The sequence below is a fragment of the Typha angustifolia genome, chromosome 15 (genome assembly GCF_048772165.1).
Source record: "Typha angustifolia cultivar Huaian chromosome 15, ASM4877216v1, whole genome shotgun sequence".
NCBI classification, from domain to species: Eukaryota; Viridiplantae; Streptophyta; class Magnoliopsida; order Poales; family Typhaceae; genus Typha; species Typha angustifolia.
This window is the reverse complement of record NC_133253.1, coordinates 14,430,918-14,453,683: the sequence shown is the minus strand read 5'-3', so window position 1 is coordinate 14,453,683 and position 22,766 is coordinate 14,430,918. Positions and strand designations below refer to the sequence as shown.

At 38.6% G+C, this 22,766-nt stretch overlaps 1 protein-coding gene across 2 annotated transcripts in view; it reads right to left on the bottom strand.

Annotated features, from left to right (window-relative positions):
- Positions 1–11,750, bottom strand: part of LOC140779859 (probable isoprenylcysteine alpha-carbonyl methylesterase ICMEL1) — a 36,150-nt gene extending 24,400 nt beyond the window's left edge. Inside the window, exons 1-6 of one of the 2 annotated variants that reach the window (XM_073125155.1) lie at positions 11,371–11,750; positions 2,662–2,738; positions 2,382–2,451; positions 1,950–2,030; positions 1,769–1,843; positions 1,400–1,501 (exon numbers count right to left, since the gene is read on the bottom strand). In XM_073125155.1, coding sequence (XP_072981256.1) covers positions 1,400–1,501; positions 1,769–1,843; positions 1,950–2,030; positions 2,382–2,451; positions 2,662–2,738; positions 11,371–11,711 — 746 coding nt within the window. In that variant the 5' untranslated portion in view covers positions 11,712–11,750. The remainder of the gene's footprint in view (positions 1–1,399; positions 1,502–1,768; positions 1,844–1,949; positions 2,031–2,381; positions 2,452–2,661; positions 2,739–11,370) is intronic. The other variant, XM_073125156.1, reaches the window with a different exon arrangement.
- Between the last annotated feature and the right edge of the window lie 11,016 nt (positions 11,751–22,766).

Sequence of the window (22,766 nt, the reverse complement as noted above, 5' to 3'; positions counted from 1 at the left end):
TGTATAAACATTTTTAATAATTATTTTGATTAAAAAAAATGATATTGTTATTTATTATTTAAGGTGGTGATTTTTAGTACGTGAGCTAGAGATTTGAGATTTTGGTTATCTTGCCTAGACTCAGGTGAGTGGGTTCACTCACGTGTTTATTTTATTGTATTTCGTATTTTTGTCAGACCATGTAAATCTTCTGCGTGCAAATTATTTATTTCACCCTCATGTGTAAAAATTAAATTGTTGCAATTTCTGTGTGCAAATCTATTTATTTCATCCGTACGTGTGAAAATTTAATTGCTTTATTTTCTGTGTGCATTTAATTATTATATTCAGTGCATCACCATACTTCGTGCTAATATTGAGAATTTTGAAAAGAAAATGAGACTAGTATTGATATGACTTAGAGAACAGTCCCGGTTTTTCCGTGGTGACTCAAGTCTATTTGAAAGTCCAGGGGAAAGTTCTAAATTAGATCACTGCGGTGACTTTCTTAGGTGACTCTGGCGGGGTTAGGGAACAGTTCTAGGAAAAATAAGAAAATTTCCTAGGTGACTCTAACTTCTCTCAACGGTTAGAGGAAAAGACAGAGTGTGTTGATCACAAGGTGATACTCTCTGATAACCCTAACCGGATCAGCTATGAAGAAAAATCCCGAGCGTCATCTCGAGGTGACTTCTAGTTGATGTGGATCCACAGGGTTTAGACCCATTGAGACATATGACATTTTAAATATCAAAAGGATGTTGATATGTGGAAAACATGCAAGGTTACAAATTGTGACATTTCTCTATTGTTATCTTGTTATTATTTAGAGAGCATGCCTATTGCATATTATGATATTGTTACTTTTTGTTTAATTTACTCAGCATTAATATGCAGTAAAAATTTATTTGGTTCGAGTGGATTCCACTCACTGAGCTATAGTTGTTGGCTCACGAGTTCTATTGTTTTTTTTGTATTTGTTTATTTATTTCATGTAATAGTCAGCGGGGCACCTGAGCGTGATGTACCCGGATTCCACCTCCACTTAGGATCCACCCATTTACCTTTCCGCTCTTTTAGATTTTGTGCTTTAGATATAGAAGTTTTATTTTAGTTTATTTTAGTTTAGAGACTTAAAAACATTAACATTGTTTATTTTTTTATTGCATTTAGTAATAAAGTATTTTTTTTTAATAAGCAAATTCTCATTTTATTTATTTATCCTATCATCGTATACGTAGAGGGTATTGTTAAGGCTTTGTGCATCTCAAGCATATTGAGATGCATGGCCAGTCATGATTCCTAATTTGGGTCGTGACATTGCATAATAATCATTCGATAATCATATATATCAAAATATGATAGAATCATAAAATGGAAACTCTCAACTTGATTCTAACAGGTAATTAAAAACAATTACCTATTAGTATCACCTCCATAGCTACCAATATTGTTGCAGACAAATGAGATTCCTTGAGAAACATCTTCCACCATGTTACTGATAGTCCCCTGGGGGAAATTTCTGCAAAGATAAATGCATTTTATTTGTCAGATAAGAACAGTGTCTCATATATCACATCTCTAGCTGTTGAATGTACCTAGAGATTAGCAAATGCTCATCCCAAGGTGAAATAAATTTACTTTTTCAGTCTCCGAACTTAGGATTGGCTTTTGACAATCCCAATTGACAAACAATCGCTAAGGAAATTTTGAAATTTTTCTCAAAGTTCTAAGAAAGAGTTTCTAGTCAGACTCAGTCCTATTGTACTAGTGTGGGTTTCAGTCTTACCTATAATCGATGCATGCAACTATAATACCTCTTTCTGACAAACGTTTACCTAAAAGAGCACCCCATGCTTTGTAACTGCAAGACCAAAAATCAGTGGGCAAAAAGAAAACCAAATACTGTGATACATAGTTCAGAAAAAGAAAACTAGATGCAAGTAACTTATTGCTAGATTTCTACTCACCCTATGATCCATGCACCACCGGTGACAAATGCCGCGACTGGTTTTACATCATCCAAATCTGCAGGCAAATACAAATCCAACCTGCAGAAGAAAGCCTATTATTGTGATCAGGGATTGCCTCTAGCAGCATGCTCCCATGGTGGTAAGCTCACAGCAAAGTATGTGCTAGAGCATAGGGTGGGAAGGTTTAGCACCACCCAGCAGATAGAACAACTCTGGCCTCAACTATGATCAGGAAGGTGCCCAAATTAATGTCATCAAGGAACCAGAAGCATGACACCTCTTGGCTAGTAGCAGGCCAGTCAGCATGGTTAAAAATTAGGACGTTTGGCTTTGTCTATAATTGTAATCCACAGAATTTCATCTAAATATTTGCATTAAAAAAAACTATCAGATAGAAAGTATATGCCATAATTAGTACTAAATGCTTACCTATTCCTTGGTTTTTCGCCATAAACTATACTCCTACGAACTTGACTCGAGAAGAAATAATAGTATCCAACTGTAGTGAAACAATTAAATCAAACATCAGACATATCACCATGTGTTCTGTCAAACTCATGGATGAAACTTGTTACTTAAGAATCTAGCAGCCCTACAATCTCAAATGCATTACCTAAAATCTTAAATATGGCCAAATAAAACAGAGGAATAAGCAATACTGCATATGCATACTTCAGAGAAGTTCCAAAAATAATATCTCTACACTCACCTTGGAGGAAACCTGGCATAAGTAATATTGCATAACAGCTAAGTGCAAGAAACTTTGTGATCCACCTATAGCCTACCCTGAATGAAAGTAACAGTTGAGAGAAGTGTCTATTGCATAAACAAATACAGGCATAAACTAAGACATTCTAACTCATGATGCACGAGCAAAAGTTACCAAGGAAATGGCATAGGGCACAAATTTTAATGAAAACTTACATCATTGAAATATTATATTAGAATGAAAACATAATCTAGACATCTTTTATGTTAGTGTTCAGCTGTTAATATGTGACAAAATTATGTTGAACTTTGACAGTGTGGTCTCGTAGGAAAATGTCATGCAAGAAAAAGTAATATCGCCACATTTCTTATATAACAATATAGGGCTATAGAATCATGTCGTGCAATATTTCTTCTCTCCTTGAGCCTTTGAATCAACCAAAAACTACCTCTCATTAAAGACTTATACGCCTAAATACACAAAACAAGTTTTTGTATTGATTACATGATTGGCCAATAGCCCACCATGCAGAACCTTATTCTTGAGCCTCGAGGCATTTTTGCATAGCCTTGTCCAAGGTATAAACAGATGTTTCTATGCTGTCGTATCTATTAGCATTTTCATTTAAAGAGGGATCTTACACACTAATGCATAATCTAACCTTTTTATTCTCCTTAGCAAGCAACATATGATAAACTAGTCAAATGGAAAAACACTTCCAGAAAAGCCTAACAGGAAACAGGCTGGATATCCTTATAAGTATACTTTTCTGTAAAAGCATGTTATAAATTTCTTGTAGCATCGTTAATTCTCAGCATAATACAAGATAATAAGGTAATTATTTCAGGCATCGATCTTGAGATAATTCTGAAATGTATATTTCAATTTCTTATTCTTGTACATTCATAATCATAATCAGCTAAGGAATGATGGGCACTTGAAGAAAAAAAAGAATTCTGTTGCAAAAACTAATCTTGGAGACAGAAAGGAGTAACTTGATGGAATTATTTTTTGGTTATAAAAGTCCACAATGTTTACAGAACTCATAGGGCAAACAATTTGCCATGAGAAAAACTTGCCCATAGGATGAATTCAGTTTGAACCGAAGTTTCACGAGGGGTTGAGATATAATGATGGAGTATCTTATAATCCTTATTCGATTTGCATATATTACCTAAGCGTGACAATTTTGACCCAACAAGTAACCCAACACCACAAGGCATTCATTCAAATATGTTTGGGTTTAATATACACATTTCTTGTTATAAAAGATCTAACCCATACAAGACGAATATTAAATGGGTCATGCTTGTATTTCTATGATTAACTCACTTCACTCTGGTTCAACCTGTATAAGTTACATGGATTGTGTTTGAATTGTGTTTTGCCATCTCAATATTTGAATATAACAGGGTTATAGGAGAATAAATGTGTTATTCAGATTAAGCAGATTATAGGTAGTGTTAGTGTTCAACATTCCAACCTGTTTATCAAACAGGTCAAATTCGGGTTGGTATGTGAATCTTATTATGTAGTCAATCTAACACAAATCCACCAGACGCAACCTGTTTACCACCCCTAATATTATCCTTCTCAATCAGCAGATAATTGTTCTTAATCTGGTGAGTTCCAATTGTATATTGATTGCTTTTACATGTAATTTGACAATGGTCATGGATTCAGACTTTTATGGAGAAATACGGGTGACAATTAAAAGCTTTTGTTTTACAGTTTAGGAAAAGAGGAACTTGTTGAATATCTTTTCATCTATTCCATCAAATCACTAATGGTAATATCAGGCTGGACTAAGGATTAACAACTTATTTTAAATCTTTGGGAAAAATGTTTAATACCTTGTTAGCTATTGACTGCCCTCGAGATATAAAATATTTTATCCTGAGGTAGGAAAAATTAAGTCATTAGGAGAATATTTTGACCTTTTAAAATCCAGAGGTGCTTTCAATGGTAAAAAATGTTTAACATCATTTTTCCAAAAGTTTAACATAAAGCATGTTTACAAAATTGAGCAGTTTCACTAATGAGCAAAAATATTACGGTGAAAAGGTGTAATGTTGTAATAATTGTGTACAAAGAATGGAAAAGAGAGGCCTCAGAATGGTAGCAGAGAAAGAATGTGATGTTGTTGAGAAACAGTGCAAGAAGGAAAGATGTAATAACATGACAAGTGCATGGATAATGGTGTGAGAAGAAAACTGATGAAAGCAAGAAAGAAAGTGCAAGATTGTAACAAAAAGAAGTGGACTTAAGGGTGAGAACTGAATCACTATGTGTATAGTTGGATTAAAGTATTAAACCTTAGTTCCTCTTAGGTTTGGGCTCACTAAAGCATCAGAAACAAGTGCAGATTGCAGCATTCCTTTCTAGATAAACTTGGAAGTTGGAAAAGCAAATTGCCAAACAGAATCTTGCATGGGCAAAAGGAGCATTAGTATTTTGCTCTAATAGGAAAAGGAAACGAGGAAGGAAAAGATGAAACTGATTGGAGAAAAGATTTTTGTTAGAAAAGAAATTTTAACATTTATAAATTGTATCCTTTAGGCATTCACTGGATAGAGCCTGTCTGAATGCTTACATTCCACTTCAGCATTACTATTAGGTTTAAGCATATCAAGAACCTAGTATTTTGAACTAGTTGAACACATGGTCTGAAATTTCACCAAAGATGGAACAGTACCGACCAGAAATTATTGAGAATTGAGGTTGAAACTCATTGACCTTTCAAAACTGTTGATTTTTTGTGAGAACCAGAAAAAAAAAAGGGGGGTTGAGAGAGGAGGGTGCACGTGCAACCCCCTCCCCTCTCCCTCTCCAGCACGCGACGAGGCGCAGGGAGAAAATCTCACCGAATCCAAATCCAAGTCAGATTTGGGATCTTTGCTTTATAAATTAAACCTTAAATTTTTTTCTCTCTCTCCTCAGCCCCCCCTCCAGCCTCCTTTTCCCTTTTATTCTTCTTCTCCTCCTTCGTTTTTTTCTTTCTCACCATCGGAGTCACGTCGTGGAATCGGCCTGCCGGAGTGCCGCCGGAGCCATCGGAGACCACCACGTAACTCCTTGGTAAGCCCTCTCCCACCCTTCAATTTTAATTAAAGTTTAATAAGGTCAATTAGAAATACCTAAATTTGGGTTCCTCGGCTTCATCGCCATATCAGGCAAGCCGGCGGCTTCGGATCACAACCGCCTCGTCACCGGAAGCTTCGTGCTTTAAGCCCAGTGTCGATGATATCTTCTAGGAGGCCCTCGTGGCTCGAGTTGTGGTTGGCCATGGGTGGGAAGTCTTCCACTGTTGGTCGCCGTGATCGACCTTCCCTCTAATGCAGGTCGTCAAGGTCGCTAGGAAAGCTCCGACGAGGTCGATAGGCTGCCGGCGACAATGGTCGCCGGCGATGCTCTGCACGTGCAGCCCCTCCCCTCTCCCTCTCCCTCTCCGACACGCGACGAGGCACAGATAAGGGGGGATTTCATCTAATCCGAATCGGATTAGATTTGATCCTCTTCTAATCTATAAATTAAACTCTAATCCTCTCTCTCCTCAACCCCCTCCCCCAGCCTTCTTCTCCTCCTTTGTTTTTCTTTTTTTTCCTCACCGTTCGAGTCGTTGCTGTGGAATCAGATCGCCGGAGCATCGCCGGAGGAAATTGGGACCACCACACTCCTCCCCGATGAGCCCTCTCTCATCTCTCTAGTTTAATTTAAATTTAAAGGGATAAATCGAAAATACCTAAAAGTGGGGTTCTCAGCTTCATCGGCAAATCAGGCCGGCTGGCGGCTTCGGGTCGCAATGGCATCGTCACCGGAAGCTTCGTGCTCCAAGCCCGGTGTCGGTGATATCTTCTAGGGAGCCCTCGTGGCTCCAACCAACATCGGCCTCGGTGTCGGCCGTCGGTGGTGGGTTCTCCTCCACCACGTGAGAACAACGAAGAGAGAGAGAGAGAGAGAGAGAGAAGGCGGGAGTCGGTCGTGAACCACCGCCGGTAGAGTCGCCGACGACCAGTCTCCCTCCCTCGATTCCTCCCTTCCTCGCGTTGGGCGCGAGAAGGAAAAAGAACGGGTTGGTTGGGCTCGGGTTTAACCCGAGCCAACCCCTTTTCTATTAAATTTTGGGTTCAGGTTCGGGTTGGATTTCGGATCCAGAAACCCGACCCGAACCGAACCGTTTATTTGGGCCTTGGCCCAGCCCAATTGGTTATATTTTTGAATTGGGCCAGGCCAGCAGTAGCCCAGCCCAATCCAATAGGTGGGTTAAACCCATTTTAGTTTTTTTTTCATTTTTTTTTTAAATTTTAGAAAATATTGATATTATTTAAATTAAAATTTTGAATATTATTTATTATTTAAGGTGTTGATTTTTAGTACGTAAACTAGAGATTTGAGATTTCGGTTGTCCTACCTAGACTTAGGTGAGTGGGTTCACTCATATATTTATTTTATTATATTTCATACCTTTGTCAGACCATATAAATTTTCTGTGTGCAAATTATTTATTTCACTCTTATGTGCAAAAAATTTAATTGTTACAAATCCTGCATGCAAATCTATTTATTTTATCTGTACGTGCAAAAATTTAATTGTTATATTTCCCGTGTGCATTTAATTATTATATTCAGTGCATCACCATACTTCATACAAATATTGAAATTTGTGAAAAAAAAAATGAGACTAGTATTGGTACGACTTAGAGAACAGTTGTCAAAACCAGAAATTAAAAAAAAAAAAAAGAGGGGTTGAGAGAGGAGGGTGCACGTGCTCTGCACGTGTAGCCCCTCCCCTCTCCCTCTCCAGCACGCATCGAGGCGCAAAGAGAGAGAAATCACACCTAATCCGGATCGGATTAGGTCTAGATTTCTCTTCTAAGCTATAAATTAAAACCCTAATCTCTGCTTAACTATCTTAACCCCCCCCCCCCCCCGAGCTCTCTTCTCTCTCTTCTTCCTCACCGTCGGAGTCGTCGTTGTGGGATCAGACCACCGGAGCGTCGCCGGAGGAAATTGGGACCACCACACTCCTCCCCGGTGAGCCCTCTCTCATCCCTCTAGTTTAATTTAAATTCAAAGAGATAGATTAGAAATACCTAATTTTGGGGGTTTTCGGCCTCGTCGGCAAATCTGGCCGGCCGGCGGCTTCAAGTCGCAGCCGCTACCTCTGGAAGCGCCTTGCCGTTGGCCTCGTACCGTGGGCAGTCACCGTTGGAGCCCTCGTGGCTCCGGTCACCGTCGGTCATGGGATCGACCACCGTTCGCGGATTCTCCTCCACCTCGCGAGGACGGCGGCACCGTATGGGTATTGGGGAGCTGAGGGTGTGCCGGCGAACCTTCGCCGCAGCGACCGCCGGCGTCTTCTTCTTCTTTCTCTTTTTTTTCTCTCTTTTCCTCTCTTTTTCTCTCTCTTTCTTCGGCTTGGAGAAGACAGACTTTGGGTCTGATCTTCTCCCTTTTAGTAATTGGATTCGGGTCGGGTTGGATCCGAATCCAAGGAACCCGACCCGATTCCATTAGCTAATTGGATTGGGCCTTGGCCCAATCCATTTAAGAATTAGTTGGGTGGGCTGCGGGCCAACTGCAGCCCAGCCCAACTGATTTGGGCTTATTTTAGCCCAAATTATTTATTCTTTGGTTAAATTGTAGAAAGATTTTTAATAATTGTTTTAATTAAAAATGTTATTGTTATTTATTATTTAAGGTGATGATTTTAGTACGTGAACTAGAGATTTGAGATTTCGGTTGTCTTACCTAGACTTAGGTGAGTGGGTTCACTCACGTGTTTATTTTGTTATATTTCGTATTTTTGTCAGACCATGTAAATTTTCTGTGTGCAAATTATTTATTTCACCCTCATATGTAAAAATTAAATTATTGTAATTATTTATAAAATTTAGTAAAGCATGTTCTCATTTGTATTTATATATTAGAGAGTATTAATAAGGTTTCGTACATCTTAAGCATATTGAAATGCATGGCTGGTCATGATTCCTATTTTGGGTTGTGACAACAGTCCCGGTATAAATCATTTACGATTTTCTGTGGTGACTCAAGTATATCTAGAAGTCCAGAGGAAAGTCCTAAATTAGATCACTGTCGTGACTTTCTTAGGTGACTCCGGCGGGGTTAGGAAACAGTCCTAGGATAAATAAAAAAATTTCTAGGTGACTCTAACTTCTCTCAACAGTTAGTGAAAAAGACAGAGTGTATTAATCACAGGGTGATACCATCTGATGATCCTAACCGGATCAGCTATGAAGAAAAGTCCCGAGCGTCATCTCGAGGTGACTTCTAGTTGATGTGGATCCACAGGGTTTAGACCCATTAAGATATATGACAGTATAAATATTGAAAAGATATTAATATGTTGGAACCATGCAAGGTTACAAGTTATGACTCTCTCTCTCTATTGTTATCGTTGTTATTATTTAAAGAGCATGCTTATTACAAACTATTATGGATATTATTGCTGTTAGTTTAATCTTTTTCAGCATTAATATAATGTAGAATTTTATTTGGTTTTCGAGTGGATTCCACTCACTGAGCTATAGTTGTTACAAATTATACATGTAGAAAGTATTGATAAGGCTTCGTGTATCTCAAGTATATTGAGATACATGGCCACTCATGATTCCTATTACGGGTCATGACATTAAGTGTAAAAAAGGTCTAAGATAAAGAGATCCATTGTCTCATTATCTCTTTGTTTTAGCTACGAATGGATTAAATAGGATGCTGCAGAAGACTAAGCAAGAAAGTTTGATAAGAAGTTTGGGTTGTGATGTACAACCAATAGGGTGATCAATTTGCAGTATGTTGATGATACATTACTGTTTGTGCAAACCAAGGAAAGAGAAGTGGCTATTCTAAAATATTTACTATACTATTTTGAGGCTATGTCCGGGTTAAAGATTAATTTTGAGGAGAGCTCATTGATGTATTCAGGGAGTAATAAAAGAAAAGGTAGAGCGTTGGCAAGAATTCTAAACTGTAAAGAAGAGGTGTTAAATATTTGGGGTTTGCAGGCCGAAAAGGTTTTGGTTGGGAGGATTACTCTAATTAACTCAATTTGAGTGTTGTTCCTTTGTATTACTTGACTTTTTTTAATATACCAATTTAGGTGAGAAAAAGAATTGATAAACTAAGAAGGAACTTTTTATGGCATGGAACACAGTATGAGAAAAGTGGTTATGCACCGGTGAACTAGGATAAGGTCTATAAAAGAAGGAATTTGGTGGTATGGGTATCCATAACCTAAAAGAGATGAATGAGGCCCTTTTGGCTAAATGGTGGTGGAGATTACTTAATTAAAAAAATCAATTAAGGGCTTCGATAGTGATGCAAAGATATTATAAAAAAGTTACGGTGGAGTCTTTTAAACTAAAGAACTCAGCACAAATTTCTCAGTTTTGGAGAGGTGTTATGCTGGTAACATTTTAAAAGCTGGGCTTCAATGGAGTCTGAATGATGGCAAAAGAATCAAATTCTAGACTAACATTTGGATTAGAGATTGCATTTTGGCAAAATATTTTCCTAGGCTATTTAAGATCACTTGGGAGGAGACTGTGACTGTTCAGGAAGTTTGGGATGGGCAAAGCTGGTGTCTAAGTATCGGAGATGTTTAACGGAACAACTTCTAGAAGAGAATTAAGCATGATCAACTGGATTAGTAACAGTAATGTACAGTTAAATGAAAATGGGTGTAGAGGTTTGAAAAGAGTGGTATCTTCACGGTGAAATCACTTTATAGGTTTTAGAATAATGGTGGAGTTATCACAAAAGGGTCGGCTAAGATTTGGCAATTGAAAATACCTTTAAAGGTAGAGGCTTTGTTTGGCTAGTTTGTAATAATCGGATTTTGACTAGGGACAACCTGAGAAGGAAAGGTTGGTCGGGTAATAGTCAATATGCTTATTGTGCTCAGGATGAAGTTGTAGATCATCTATTCATTAGATGTGGCTATGCGAAACATATGATGAGTAAATGAGGAAAGTATGTGGAGTGACCAATAGTATAAAGAGAAATTTCAAGTGAAGAAAGGAAATGCTAAATGGTTGTTACTTTAATTGAGTTCTCTGATCTGGTCTATATGGCTAGAAAGAAATAACAGAAATTTCAACAATTGTTCTAAATCCTGGGAGAATTTGTCTTACAAAATAACAGGCCTCTTCCTATGCTGGGCAGGAATTCAAGGTAAAGAAGCTGTGAAGAAAGCAAGGAAGCTAATGCAGGGAGATGTAGAGGACAATCCAGTTGACCTGAGCTAGAGATGGAGCTACGGAGGCGTATCTGTGGGTTCAATGGTTTTTCAGGGTTGTATTTTTTATTTTTTTTAGATGAAAGGTTTTTCAGGGTTGTTAGCTTTAACTGCTCGTTAATGTTGTTTGGGATAACTGCAGGGAATTTATCTCTGTGTAACTGTGTCTGTTTGTGTGGACTTATGGTGGTCATAGCATTAGTGAACGTTTGTTTTGTTGCTATTAGGATATGGTAGGTGGTGGTAAAACTCCTGGAACTTTGGTGGTGTATTTTGTTTGTTTGGAGTTTCTATGCTAAAACTGGCGGTGATGGTTTTGTGCGTTAATCTCGTTGGAGATTAATGTTTTTTAAGTTTCAATGAAACGAGCGCTATTTGTCAAAAAAGATTACAATCTCAATACTAAACAGATCGTATCCGATTTTACAATGAGTGGAGGAGGAAGAGTATTACCCGAGATAGCGGAGAAGAGTGAGGGCGAGGCGCGTAAGGAGGAAAGTCTCGGCAGCGGCGCGAGTGACATCGCCGCGGAAGGAGCGGCGGTGCGAGGCACTGGAGGATATACAGGGGTCGCTCACCGCCCTCCTTCTCATCCTTCTCCCGCCGCCTCCCCCGCCGGTGGAGGTGGTCGTCGCCGACCGGAGGAGATGAAGGATAGGCGCCTCGGGATTCGCGTCCTCTGCCACCACCGCCATGCGCAAAGAAGAGGACGAGAACGAAGAGGAGAGCAGTGCTTCCGCTTCTTTCGCTCCATCCCTCTGAGAAGGGGAGCGAGGAGGGAGCTCGGTTTGCATCTCCGAACGGAGAAAAAGAGAGGGAGGACCGAGGACGGGTACTTGCGTTGTTATTTGTTGAATTTTTTACCAAACTAACACCATTCTAAACTTTATTTACCAAAATATACCACACTTTCGAATTATATCTTTCTAACAAATAGTTCAATTTGGCCAAATTATACGTCGGTACAAATATATAAACAACCGTAATAATTTTGATTGAAGCTTAATTAAATCTCAAACAAAATATATATATATAAAATGCTTAGAATATCATAACTTTGTGCTCACTTAGAATCACAAAAAGATCTGATTGAAATGGTATAACTATTAAATATACTTTTTATGCGTCTGTAAAAACAAAGACCAAGTGCCCGCTGCGAAAGGTACTTTTGAGACCTACGGTAGTGGGATGTAGGCTAAAGTTGTTTTGGTCCTTGCAGCTAACTACACTTAAATTTGTCAATGATAGCTCATCTAGATTTAATTTTATATTTTATCTTATTTTTTAAAGATAAAAATACTAAATTGTTCAGCTCTTTTTAAAGTAAAATATTAATAGTTTAGAGATTTCTAAAAATAAATTTTTGGTGTTTTCATCTAAAAAGTGAAACATCGATTAATTCAATATTTTACATACAACTTGCAGTAAAATAGATTGATTTTAATATTATATTTGAGGAGTAGTCTATTTTAGCAAACAAAGTTTAGAAGATTACTAATTTAATAAAAACTAACTCATTATTTAGTTGCTCAAAGTGAGAAAAAAAAAAAAGAGGCTAAAAATAGATCAGTGTTGCGATGGTGAGTAAGAGCAACATAGAGTGGTGGAGTTTGAAAGTGTAACAAAGAAAATGATAATTAGATTTTTGAGAAATTTTGCATACGAATCCCAACCTTATGGGCTTTTTGAAAACTTATATTGATAAAATACATATATTAATTGATTATGGAACAAATATAGACCAAAGAGCATAAATCTGATTAGTTCATACTTATCTCTCATCTTATCCTATCCCCTTAACTTCTCTTTCTCACTGCTTGAAAGGAATGCTCTAAGTTGCCTCATGCCTATGGATCTAGTAATCGGTTAAGAGGAATGGGAGGCCCTCCCAGTTAAGTGTTATGCGTTACTTGTCTTCATTGCCTCCTCTTTTCTTCCTCATTTTTTTTCTCCCTCTTACGAGTAAAAGAGGAGATGAGCTTGAAGGGAGATTGTTTTTTGCCTATCCATGTACTAGATGAGGATTTTAGACCTCAAAGATTTAATAATCTCTTCTTCTCCTTATCTTCTCCCTTCCATTTTTCAATTTTATTTCTAGGCTCGAGACTCCCCGAAGTTGGATGGTGACAGTGGCATATACAATAATTTGGAGTTTGATTTCTTCATTTGTGTTCTCACTGCCGAGCTACAGCTTCTATATTTATTTATCTTTACTTATTTATGTGATTATAGTTTATTCTCATTTTTGGGTTTCTATCTGTGATATATTAGTACAGGTTATAGCAGCTGACAACCAACTTAAAAATTTGAGTAAAATCATCTTTCATCCAATGATCACTGCATCTTAAGAATTAAGAAGCATTGAGTCTCCTTGTGTGCTATATATATATATATATATATATATATATATATATATATATAACATATTAGGTTAAATTGGTAAAAATAGGATCACCTGCTCTTTGAGCTCTCTTCCTTCCTATAGATGACAGAAATGCATATTGCTCCATATTATTGGGCTTCTATTTTATGGTGCAGGGCATATAAGTAGGGCTGTCAAAATAAACAGGTGACTCAAGCTCAGCTCGGGCTTGGCTCTGGTAGAGTTGAGCCGAGCCTGAGCTGGAGTCAGCTCACTCAAGCTCGGCTCGTTAGGCTCAGTGTAAAAGGATAAGTCAAATTGTCAAACCCTAAATCCCAATTTTCCCATCTCAAATTCTCAACTTCTTGACCCAAATCAATCGCCGCTCGACCCACCTCCTCCTCCTCCATCTCTAAGTCTAACCCGGCTCCTCCTCCACCTTCTCCAGCCCGCCTTCTCCACCTCCTCCTCTACCGTGGCCCACCTCCTCTGCCTCCTCCTCCTCCTCCCCCTCCACTATGACTTGCCACCTCCTCATCCTCCTACTCAAGTCATTGCCTCGTGTTCATTTTCCTCATCCTTCTCCAGCCCGCCTCCTCCACCTTCTCTAGCCCGCCTCCTCCTCCTTCTCTAACCCACCACCACCTCCTCCTCCTCCTCCTCATCCTCCTCCTTAAGTCATTGCCTCGTGTTCATTTTCCTCGTCCTCCTCCTCCTTCGCCAAGTTGCCGCCTCATCCTCTTCCTCCATCGGCTTGGGCTCGATCCAGCTTGATATGGCTCGACTTGAATGAGACTTGATAATAGGCTCATTTTAGGCTCAAGCTCGACTCGAGTCGAGTTGAGCTGAGCCAGTCTGAGCTAGAGCTGGCTCACTTAAGCTTGACTCTTTTACACACCTACATATAAGACATGATTTGTGACAGTCACAATGTCTTTGTATAATACTGATACACTTAGTTAGGATCTTTTTTATTGCATTAGGTATTTATTTTTATTAAGATAAAATTCTTGTAGGTCGCGTTCGAACGTAGGTGGAGTCGCGTTCGAACGTAGGTGGAGTCGCGTTCGAACGCCCTTGTGAACACCCGCATTCGAACACCTTGTGAATACCTGTGTTGCGTTCGCAAATCCAGAGAAGGGGCTTTTTGAGTGCATACGAAAGCGATCAGACGCATTCTAACGTGACCACGGTAGGACTGAGTCAACCAACATCCATAGGTTCGAATATGGATGAAAGAAGGGGCATATTTCAAACATTGTTGCATAGAGTTGACAACATACAAAAGGATCACAATGAATTCAAAGAATATGTCATGAATCGATTGGGTTTGTCATCTCCTTGACGACGAACGGAGTTTCAAGAATGACCAACGGTGAGACCCCATAAAATCGATACCCCATAGGTCCAGGTGCATCATATGAGTGTTAATGATCCCCTCCTACCGATGCCTTCACATCATCCCCCACCTCCTTTACAAAACCTAAAACCGGCGGTGGTGGATCCCGAAAAGCGTGCAGCACCGATGCGCTTCGTCGATGAGGAGAATTAGCACTATAAGGATGAGGTTGATCCCTATGGAGTTGGTGATGGTCGTGCTCGAGGATTTAGAGAATGTGATCAACATGCACAAAGGTCTAGACCTAAACCAAGGATCTTTTGCGAACCCAACAATGCTATTTGGGAGAGAACCGCACGCTTGGACTTTCCAAAATTCCAAGGCGGTGATTCAACAGATTGGGTGTTTCAAGTTGAACAATATTTTGATTGTTAATATACAGTAGAAGATGTAAAAGTCCATATGGCAAGCTTTCACCTCCAAGGAATGGCATTTCATTGGTTTAGATCGGTTATTCGTGGTGATTGATTTACCAGATGAGCTGATTTTTATAGGAGAACTACATACAGATTTGGGACAGCGACCTATGAAGATTTTGCTGCCACATTAAGCAAGATGGTTCAAGAAACTATCGTATTAGAGTACCAAGCTGAGTTTGAAAGAGTTAGTAGTCATTGTGAGTCACCGTGACCCGAACATACATCGATGAGTACATTTATTTTAGGACTGCGAGAGGAGATACAAGCGAATGTTCGTGCTCTATGTCCTATTACTCTTGAGGAGGCCTTGAGAAGGCCGTGAGGATGAAACAAAATCATATGGCTCTAAAGTTGGCAGCGAAAACCAATTGGGGTAACCGAGATGAGCGGTTTGCACCTAGAACGCCGGCTGAAAATTCTGCTGTTTCAAAAACAGCGACTGCGACTACTAAACCACGACTACTTTTGAGACCTTCTTCCGATGTTAGAGGAGGCATTAGACCCCCCGTTTGAACTCTCACACCTGCCCAGGTGGAGGAGCAAAGAGCGAAGGGCCTTTGCTTTCGATATGATGAGCGTTTTACCCCCGGTCATGTACTAAATTGATCAGAAGTGTGATGCTTATCGATGGTCCTGAGGAGGATGATGAGATTAACGATGATGGAGAGTATCCAAAGGAGACCCATGATGAGACCATTGTGGAGGAGGGTGTGGAGGAAGATATCCAAGCTGAAATATCGATGCATGCATATTCGAGTACTTCCGCTCCGAGGACGTTACGGGTAGACAGACTTGTTAGAAAGCAATGTGTGCACATTCTCATCGATTCGGAGAGTACACACAACTTTCTAGATGAGAGGCTAGTGAGGAGATTGGGTTTGGATGCCGAACCAACTATGAGGTTTGACGTTGCTATTGGAGACGGCACGAAGCTTAGGGCACAGAGCTTGTGTCGCCGATTCGGTATACGGGTGTAAGGACACGACATCATTGTGGACTTATATCCGTTGGCATTGCGAGGAGCGAACATTGTCCTTGATGCTTAGTGGTTACAGAGTTTGGGACTCGTCACATTTGATTTCTAGAGCATGTGGATGAAATATAAACAAGGAAACAAAGATGTGTGGCTTGATGGTGAACTTCGTCGATTCCTGCGATGCAGCCTATGGTGGGGCTGCTTGGTGCGTCTGATTTGGCCTATCTTCTTCAGTTAGGACCAGCAGGAGATGAGCTTCAAACGAGTTCAGGTACTACAATTGAATTGTCTAATTTATTAGATAACTTTTCTAGACTGTTTGAGGAGCCGTAGAAGTTGCCACCGAGGAGAGCGGTAGACCATCGTATAGAGATTATACTCGGGGTTGCATCGACGAACGTGAGGCCATATCGGTATCCACATGTGCAAAACGAAGTTATCTCAAAGATGGTAGCCGAGATGTTGGAGCAAGACCTCATACAACCAAGTCATAGCTCATACTCATCCCCCGTGCTTTTGGTGCGAAAAATGGACAGAACATGGTGTTTTTGGGTCGACTGTCGAGCACTAAACGCTATTACTGTCAAAGACAAGTATCCCATTCCGGTTATCGAGAAGTTGTTGGACAAGCTTGTAGGGGTGATTATATTTAGTAAGCTTAACTTGAGGGCCGGGTATCATCAAATTAGATTTCACCGAGCGGATGTGTACAAAACTGCATTTCGGACTCCGGACGGGCATTACGAGTTTTGAGTGATGCCTTTTGGTCTCACTAATGCTCCAGCTACCTTTCAAGGCCTCATGAATGATATATTTTGGATTTTCTTGCGAAGGTATGTCTTGGTATTTTTTGACGATATTTTGGTATATAGCAGGACTAAATTGGAGCATTGGTGGCATTTGGAGGACGTGCTGAATTTGTTGGAGCAAAACCAATTGAAGATCAAGAAGTTCAAGTGCCTATGGGGACTACTAAAAGTGGAGTATTTAGGCCACATCATTTCAGAGGAAGGTGTAGCGGCAGATCCTCAAAAGGTTGCATGTATGACGACTTGGCCTATTCCTACTACTACCACTGGATTGAGGGAACTTTTGGGACTGACTAGTTATTATCATCGATTTATCATCGGATATGGCAAGATCGTTGCTCCTCTCACTTCTTTGTTGAAGAAGGATTCTTTAGATGGATGGATGAAGCCACTTCAGCCTTTGAAAAATTAAAAATAGCAATAACGACGGCACCCGTTCTAGCGCTACCGGACTTCACCAAAGAATTCATTGTTAATGTGATGCATCGGGTGTTGGCATAGAAGCTGTACTAATGCAAAAGGGATGTCTCATTGCCTATCTTAGTAAGACTTTATCACAAAAATCTCAGCAATTATCGACTTATAAGAGAGAGATGTTGGCAATTCTGCATGCAGTGACAAAGTGGAGGAACAAAAAATTGCTGGGGTATGATTATGAAATTCAATACAAAAAGAGAACGGAAAATAGAGCGACGGATGCACTATCGCGCCAAACCGATACTAACGAGCTTGCAGCTTATTCATCTCCTACCTTTCCCTTCCTTGACGAGCTGAGGTATGCATGTACATTTGACCTAGATATTTTGAGATTATTGTAGGAGCTGATGGAGGATCCAGAGCGCCATCCTGAGTTGGAGAATCGAGATGGTTTGCTACTAGACCGCGGATGCATTCAGGTGTTAGAGTGCATTGGTCCAGTTGCATATCGTTTGGAGCTGCCGGAGGGGTCGAAAGTGCACCTTGTCTTTCATATTTCATTGTTGAGAGAGCGCATTCGAGATCATGAGATTGTTGGATCGGTTCTACCGGAGCCGTTGGAGAAAATAGAGATCGTAGAGCCAGTTCGAGTACTTGCTAGATGCTGACGATGACATGATACCAGATTGGAGATGGAGATTCTAGTTAAATGGCTTGGCAAGCCATCTGATGAGGCGACATAAGAGTTGGAGACTGATATCTTGGAGCGTTTCCCTGACTTTTCACCTTGAGGGCAAGGCAGGGAAAGCGTGGTGGGCTGATACACTTAGTTAGGATTTTTTTTCTTATTGCATTAGGTGTTTATTTTCACTAAAATAAAATTCCTGTAGGTCGCACTCGAACGCAGGTGGAGTCGCGTTCGAACGCCCTTGTGAACGCTTGTGAACGCCCGCGTTTGTGAACACTTATGAACGCCTGCGTTTGTGAACGCTTTGTGAACGCCTATGTCGCATTCGCAAATCCAAAGAAGGGGTTTTTTGAGTGCGTTCGAACGCGATCGATGGGAATCCTCTAGAATTAGAATTTCATATTGTTTTAGAACTTGTTGGCTAGCCTCTATAAATATGTGGATAGCAACCAACTTCATTATGTATTGGATTCTTAATTTGTTGCCTCCTATATTCTTTCTAGACTCCTCCCTCTTCCATCTTCACTATCCTTCCACATTTATCGTTGGTAAGGTTTCTCGTAGCTTCTAATCTCCCTAGTTTGTTGAGTCACCCCTCTTCTTTGGGATCTCGACCACTTTGTTCCCTTCGTCTACTTCCCTTAATCACTTCCACAATCCACCCTTATCTCTATATACATCCATAACCCTAACATCCACTCCACCCGTCACCACCACCATCACCCACGTTATTCCATATTTTCTTCTAGACTACAGTTCGAATCTGTGAAGGGCATAAATAAGAAAGTTGTAGATTAGGAAGTTACGGATCCAACCCAATTAGTTTCGTAATTTTCTAACTACCAGAGAATATCTGACAAATATTTTTTCACGGTTGTACGGACTACTTAATGCAATAAATTCATATCTTAAAGAATTGTTCCATAGCCGATCTTTTGGTATCAGAGCCTATCAATTTGGTATTAGAACCTACCATTGGTATCAGAGCCTATCAATTAGTATGAGAACTCATCAAATATTCTTTTGCCCTATGAAGTATTTGATGTCTCAAAATTATTGTGAAGTATGGTGCTTAACATCTTTATTACTGGTTATTCATATTGGTTGCATTTGTATCGACAGGCTCTGTAATAGTGCTCTAAATTTATACAAAACATAAAAAAATAGCATTGTCATCGTATGCTTAGTTGTATGTGATAATAGATACTCCCTATGAAAATAAACTTTACATTTATATTATGATGATCAATTTGAAGGTTAAACAAAACGGAAGCCCACCTCCTCAGGCAAATTCTCCCCAAGATGGTATTTGCTGATAATTTTTGTTATTTGGCAAGGCTGGTGAAAAACTGTTAATTTAGAAAATTATTGTCTAACTTATTTCCACTGAAACCGTTATCGATAAGTACGATCTAATTTTCGACCAAATTATTAATCTAAATAAATCAATTATTTACTTCAGCATATACACTAACTAAGCCCAAAAAAAGCTTGATCATCTCCCTTTTCAAAGTCAAGCCCCTAGCTACCGGTGAGAAATACATAGAAAGCACCCTTCTCATGCCTAAATCCAAAATATAATCTTTTAAAGGAAAATTTGTATATAATAAATACCCTGCCTTTTAACTAAATTTATATTTACCCTATATTTTCACTATTTGTAAATTGAGACCTATGATTTAGGAAATATGTACAGAAAAACACCCTGAGTTAGATTTCAACTAACACCACTATAATATTTCATTAATTAAAATTATTTTATTTCTAAAATACCTTAAATACCTAAAATGCCCTTTGGTTGACTGTTAACCCTGAGGTTGACCCATGGGAAGAGAGCACGGCCACGACCCTCGCTTGCATCCTCGACCCTCACCCCTCGTCGGCATCCTCAATCCTCGTCGGCATCTTCAACCCTCGCCCCTCATCGGCGTCCTTGAGCCTTAACCACGTCCTTGAGGTTGACCCCTGATTACTTTTTGTAATCTTCAAAGTATAGTTAACTTAACCCAAAGGTTTGGTTAAATTTAACTAACAGATCTAACAGCAGGGTATTTTCTGCATATATTCCCTAAATTATAGGCTCAATTTATAAATAGTAAAAATATAGAGTATAAATATAAATTTAGCTAAAAGGCAAAATGTTATATGCAAATTTCCCTCTCTTAAATTTGTGATCGACAAAATGCAAAGCAAGCTTTTAGGACATAAATTTAGACAATTATCTTATGGGTCGCCTAAGGGTATAAACTGACAAGGAATAGATTACTTTGATACATATTCATTAGTTATGAGAATAACTTCTATCGATTAATAATTGCTCTTGCTGCATTATATTATTTGAAAATGTATCAAATGGATTGTGAAAATGGTATTTTTGAATAATGAATTAAATGAAATATATATATATATGGAACAACTCGAAGGATTTGTGGTTCTAGGATAAGAGAGAAAAGTGTGTAAACTAATTAAGTCTTTTTACAAGTTTAAGCAAGCACCTAAACAATGTCATGAAATTTTTGACATAGATATAGTGTCAAATGGCTTTCACATTAGTGAATGTGATACGTGTGTTTATATGCGGTACAATCCGGGTATAACCGAATTACATCATAAGGGCATTTAACTTGATGAATCAAATCTATTTATCTTTTAAATAATTTATATTTATCTTTTATGTAAGCTCTTAGACAAGTCTAGTTAAGTCATGTAAATAACTAAAATAAATTTAATTAAGTAACATAAGCTACTAAAAGCAAGTTCAATTAAGTCATGTAAACCTCTAAGGCAAATCCTAGTTCGAGTCGTATAAGTCTTTAGGGATAAGTCCGAGTATGACTCATTATACCCGACTTCTATATATAGAGGGGCTAAGCTTATTTATTTATGAATATAAGCATCCAAGCATTTAAAAATTATTTTAGTCTTGAGTTTATCGTAGAAGTAAAAGTAAGATAATCTAAGAGTAGAAGTAAGTAATCATAGCCATTTATTTTCCTACATGTAGATCTACGTTAGAAACCCGAATTCTACCTCCAACCCATAACCACTATCATCTCCTGCAGCCACCCTACTATACAGTCGTCCACTCCCATGATTGATCGTCCACCATTCTCCAACAACTGCCGCAACGTTAATTCATCCGCCTATATTCATAGGCTATACAATGGAACAAACTTTTGTGATATTTACGTTGAACAACCTTTCCAAGGAAAATAAGGCGTAATAGCAAAGTTTATGCGCAGACAAAGTCACCTTCTATTGCGAAGTTAGAATGAACTTGACCACTATGCTACAGTGAATTGATGATCTAACTTTTTAATTAGTCATTTAGCTCTTATCATCATTTTAACGAGAGTACAAGAAACTACAGAGTCTATGACGGCAGGAATTTCCTACAATCTGAGTACTTGACAATGACTTTCTTCTCTAGCAGAAGAACTCGCAGCATGATAAATTTGATTATAATTCAATTCACAAGATATATCAAATTATTAATTTTAAGTACAAGGGAATGTCCCTACAGTACACTGCTATTTTTTTAAACCCTCCCATTGAACGGACCACATATGGGTCAACTATCGCATTGCCGCTATGCTATCAAACCATAGCTCCTAGCGAAATACCGGCGAGCTTGTAATTTTAAGGCATTGCATCGCTTTGAGTTGCTGACACAAGCCAAACCAATACACTTCTACCTTGCAAGCAAATAAATTTGTTTTTCTACTACCCATGCTCGAGCTCGAACCTACAGCCATCTTGGTTGCAGGTGCAATTGATCGATTACAACCTCTATTACAAATTAAGTCAAATATTTCAGAGGATATAGACATGAAATTGAAAAATGGTATCCGAATATCAATATAATTTAAAGTATTATGCAAATAAGATATAAGAGACTGTTCTGTATTCTTGTTTTATATGGATCTCTGATCTAAATTTGCATTTATTATACCTGACAAGTAATATAATTAGGCACTACATGAAGAAAAATTCAGTCATTTACTGATTGTGCTATAGATCTCAATAATTATATCACAAGTTATTATGTATTAAAACATGAATATAGATATATCCGATATTCGATTAGCATTTATGGTTGTCCTTAATGAATATGATAATTAAATTTACTATTTATCCACTATTTGTATTTGGATCTGTATTCAGAAAAAAAAAATATATAGATATGGATATGATTTTACAACTAACCAATTCGTATCAGTTTTCACCCTATTAACCATGAACCCTTTCAGAAATCAGAACAACTAAAATTTCAAAATACAAACCAAAACTATTGATAGCTCAACTGTATAGTAGACACTATAATTGTTGGAATGTCTTGAAGCCTAGAGGAAAAGCCTACACCTAGAGTGCAAAAATTTGAGAGGTTATGGCGTGAAGGGAATTGATGATTTCTCATTAATTTGCTACAAAGATCAGCTGATTGAGAAAAATAATGCAGTTATATGTAGCAAGATAAAACTATAATTATGTTTGAACACAGAAAATTGCATGCCTTTCTGAAGCAGCTCCCTCAGGAGACAACTTTAATATTTATCACAAATAATTAAAACTTCAGAACAAATAAAACCAAAACTGAGAAGCTTGGTAAAGTGAAAAACCTACAGAATTTTAGAGATTATGTCCAGCATACCAGAAAAATTTTCTAGCCAACAATTGCATATAACAGAGTTTTCCATGCTAAAAGTTAGGGGAAATAATTCAACAATCATTCGTAAAAAGGAGAGAGTATGCAGAAAGTATAATAAATGGTTTGATCTG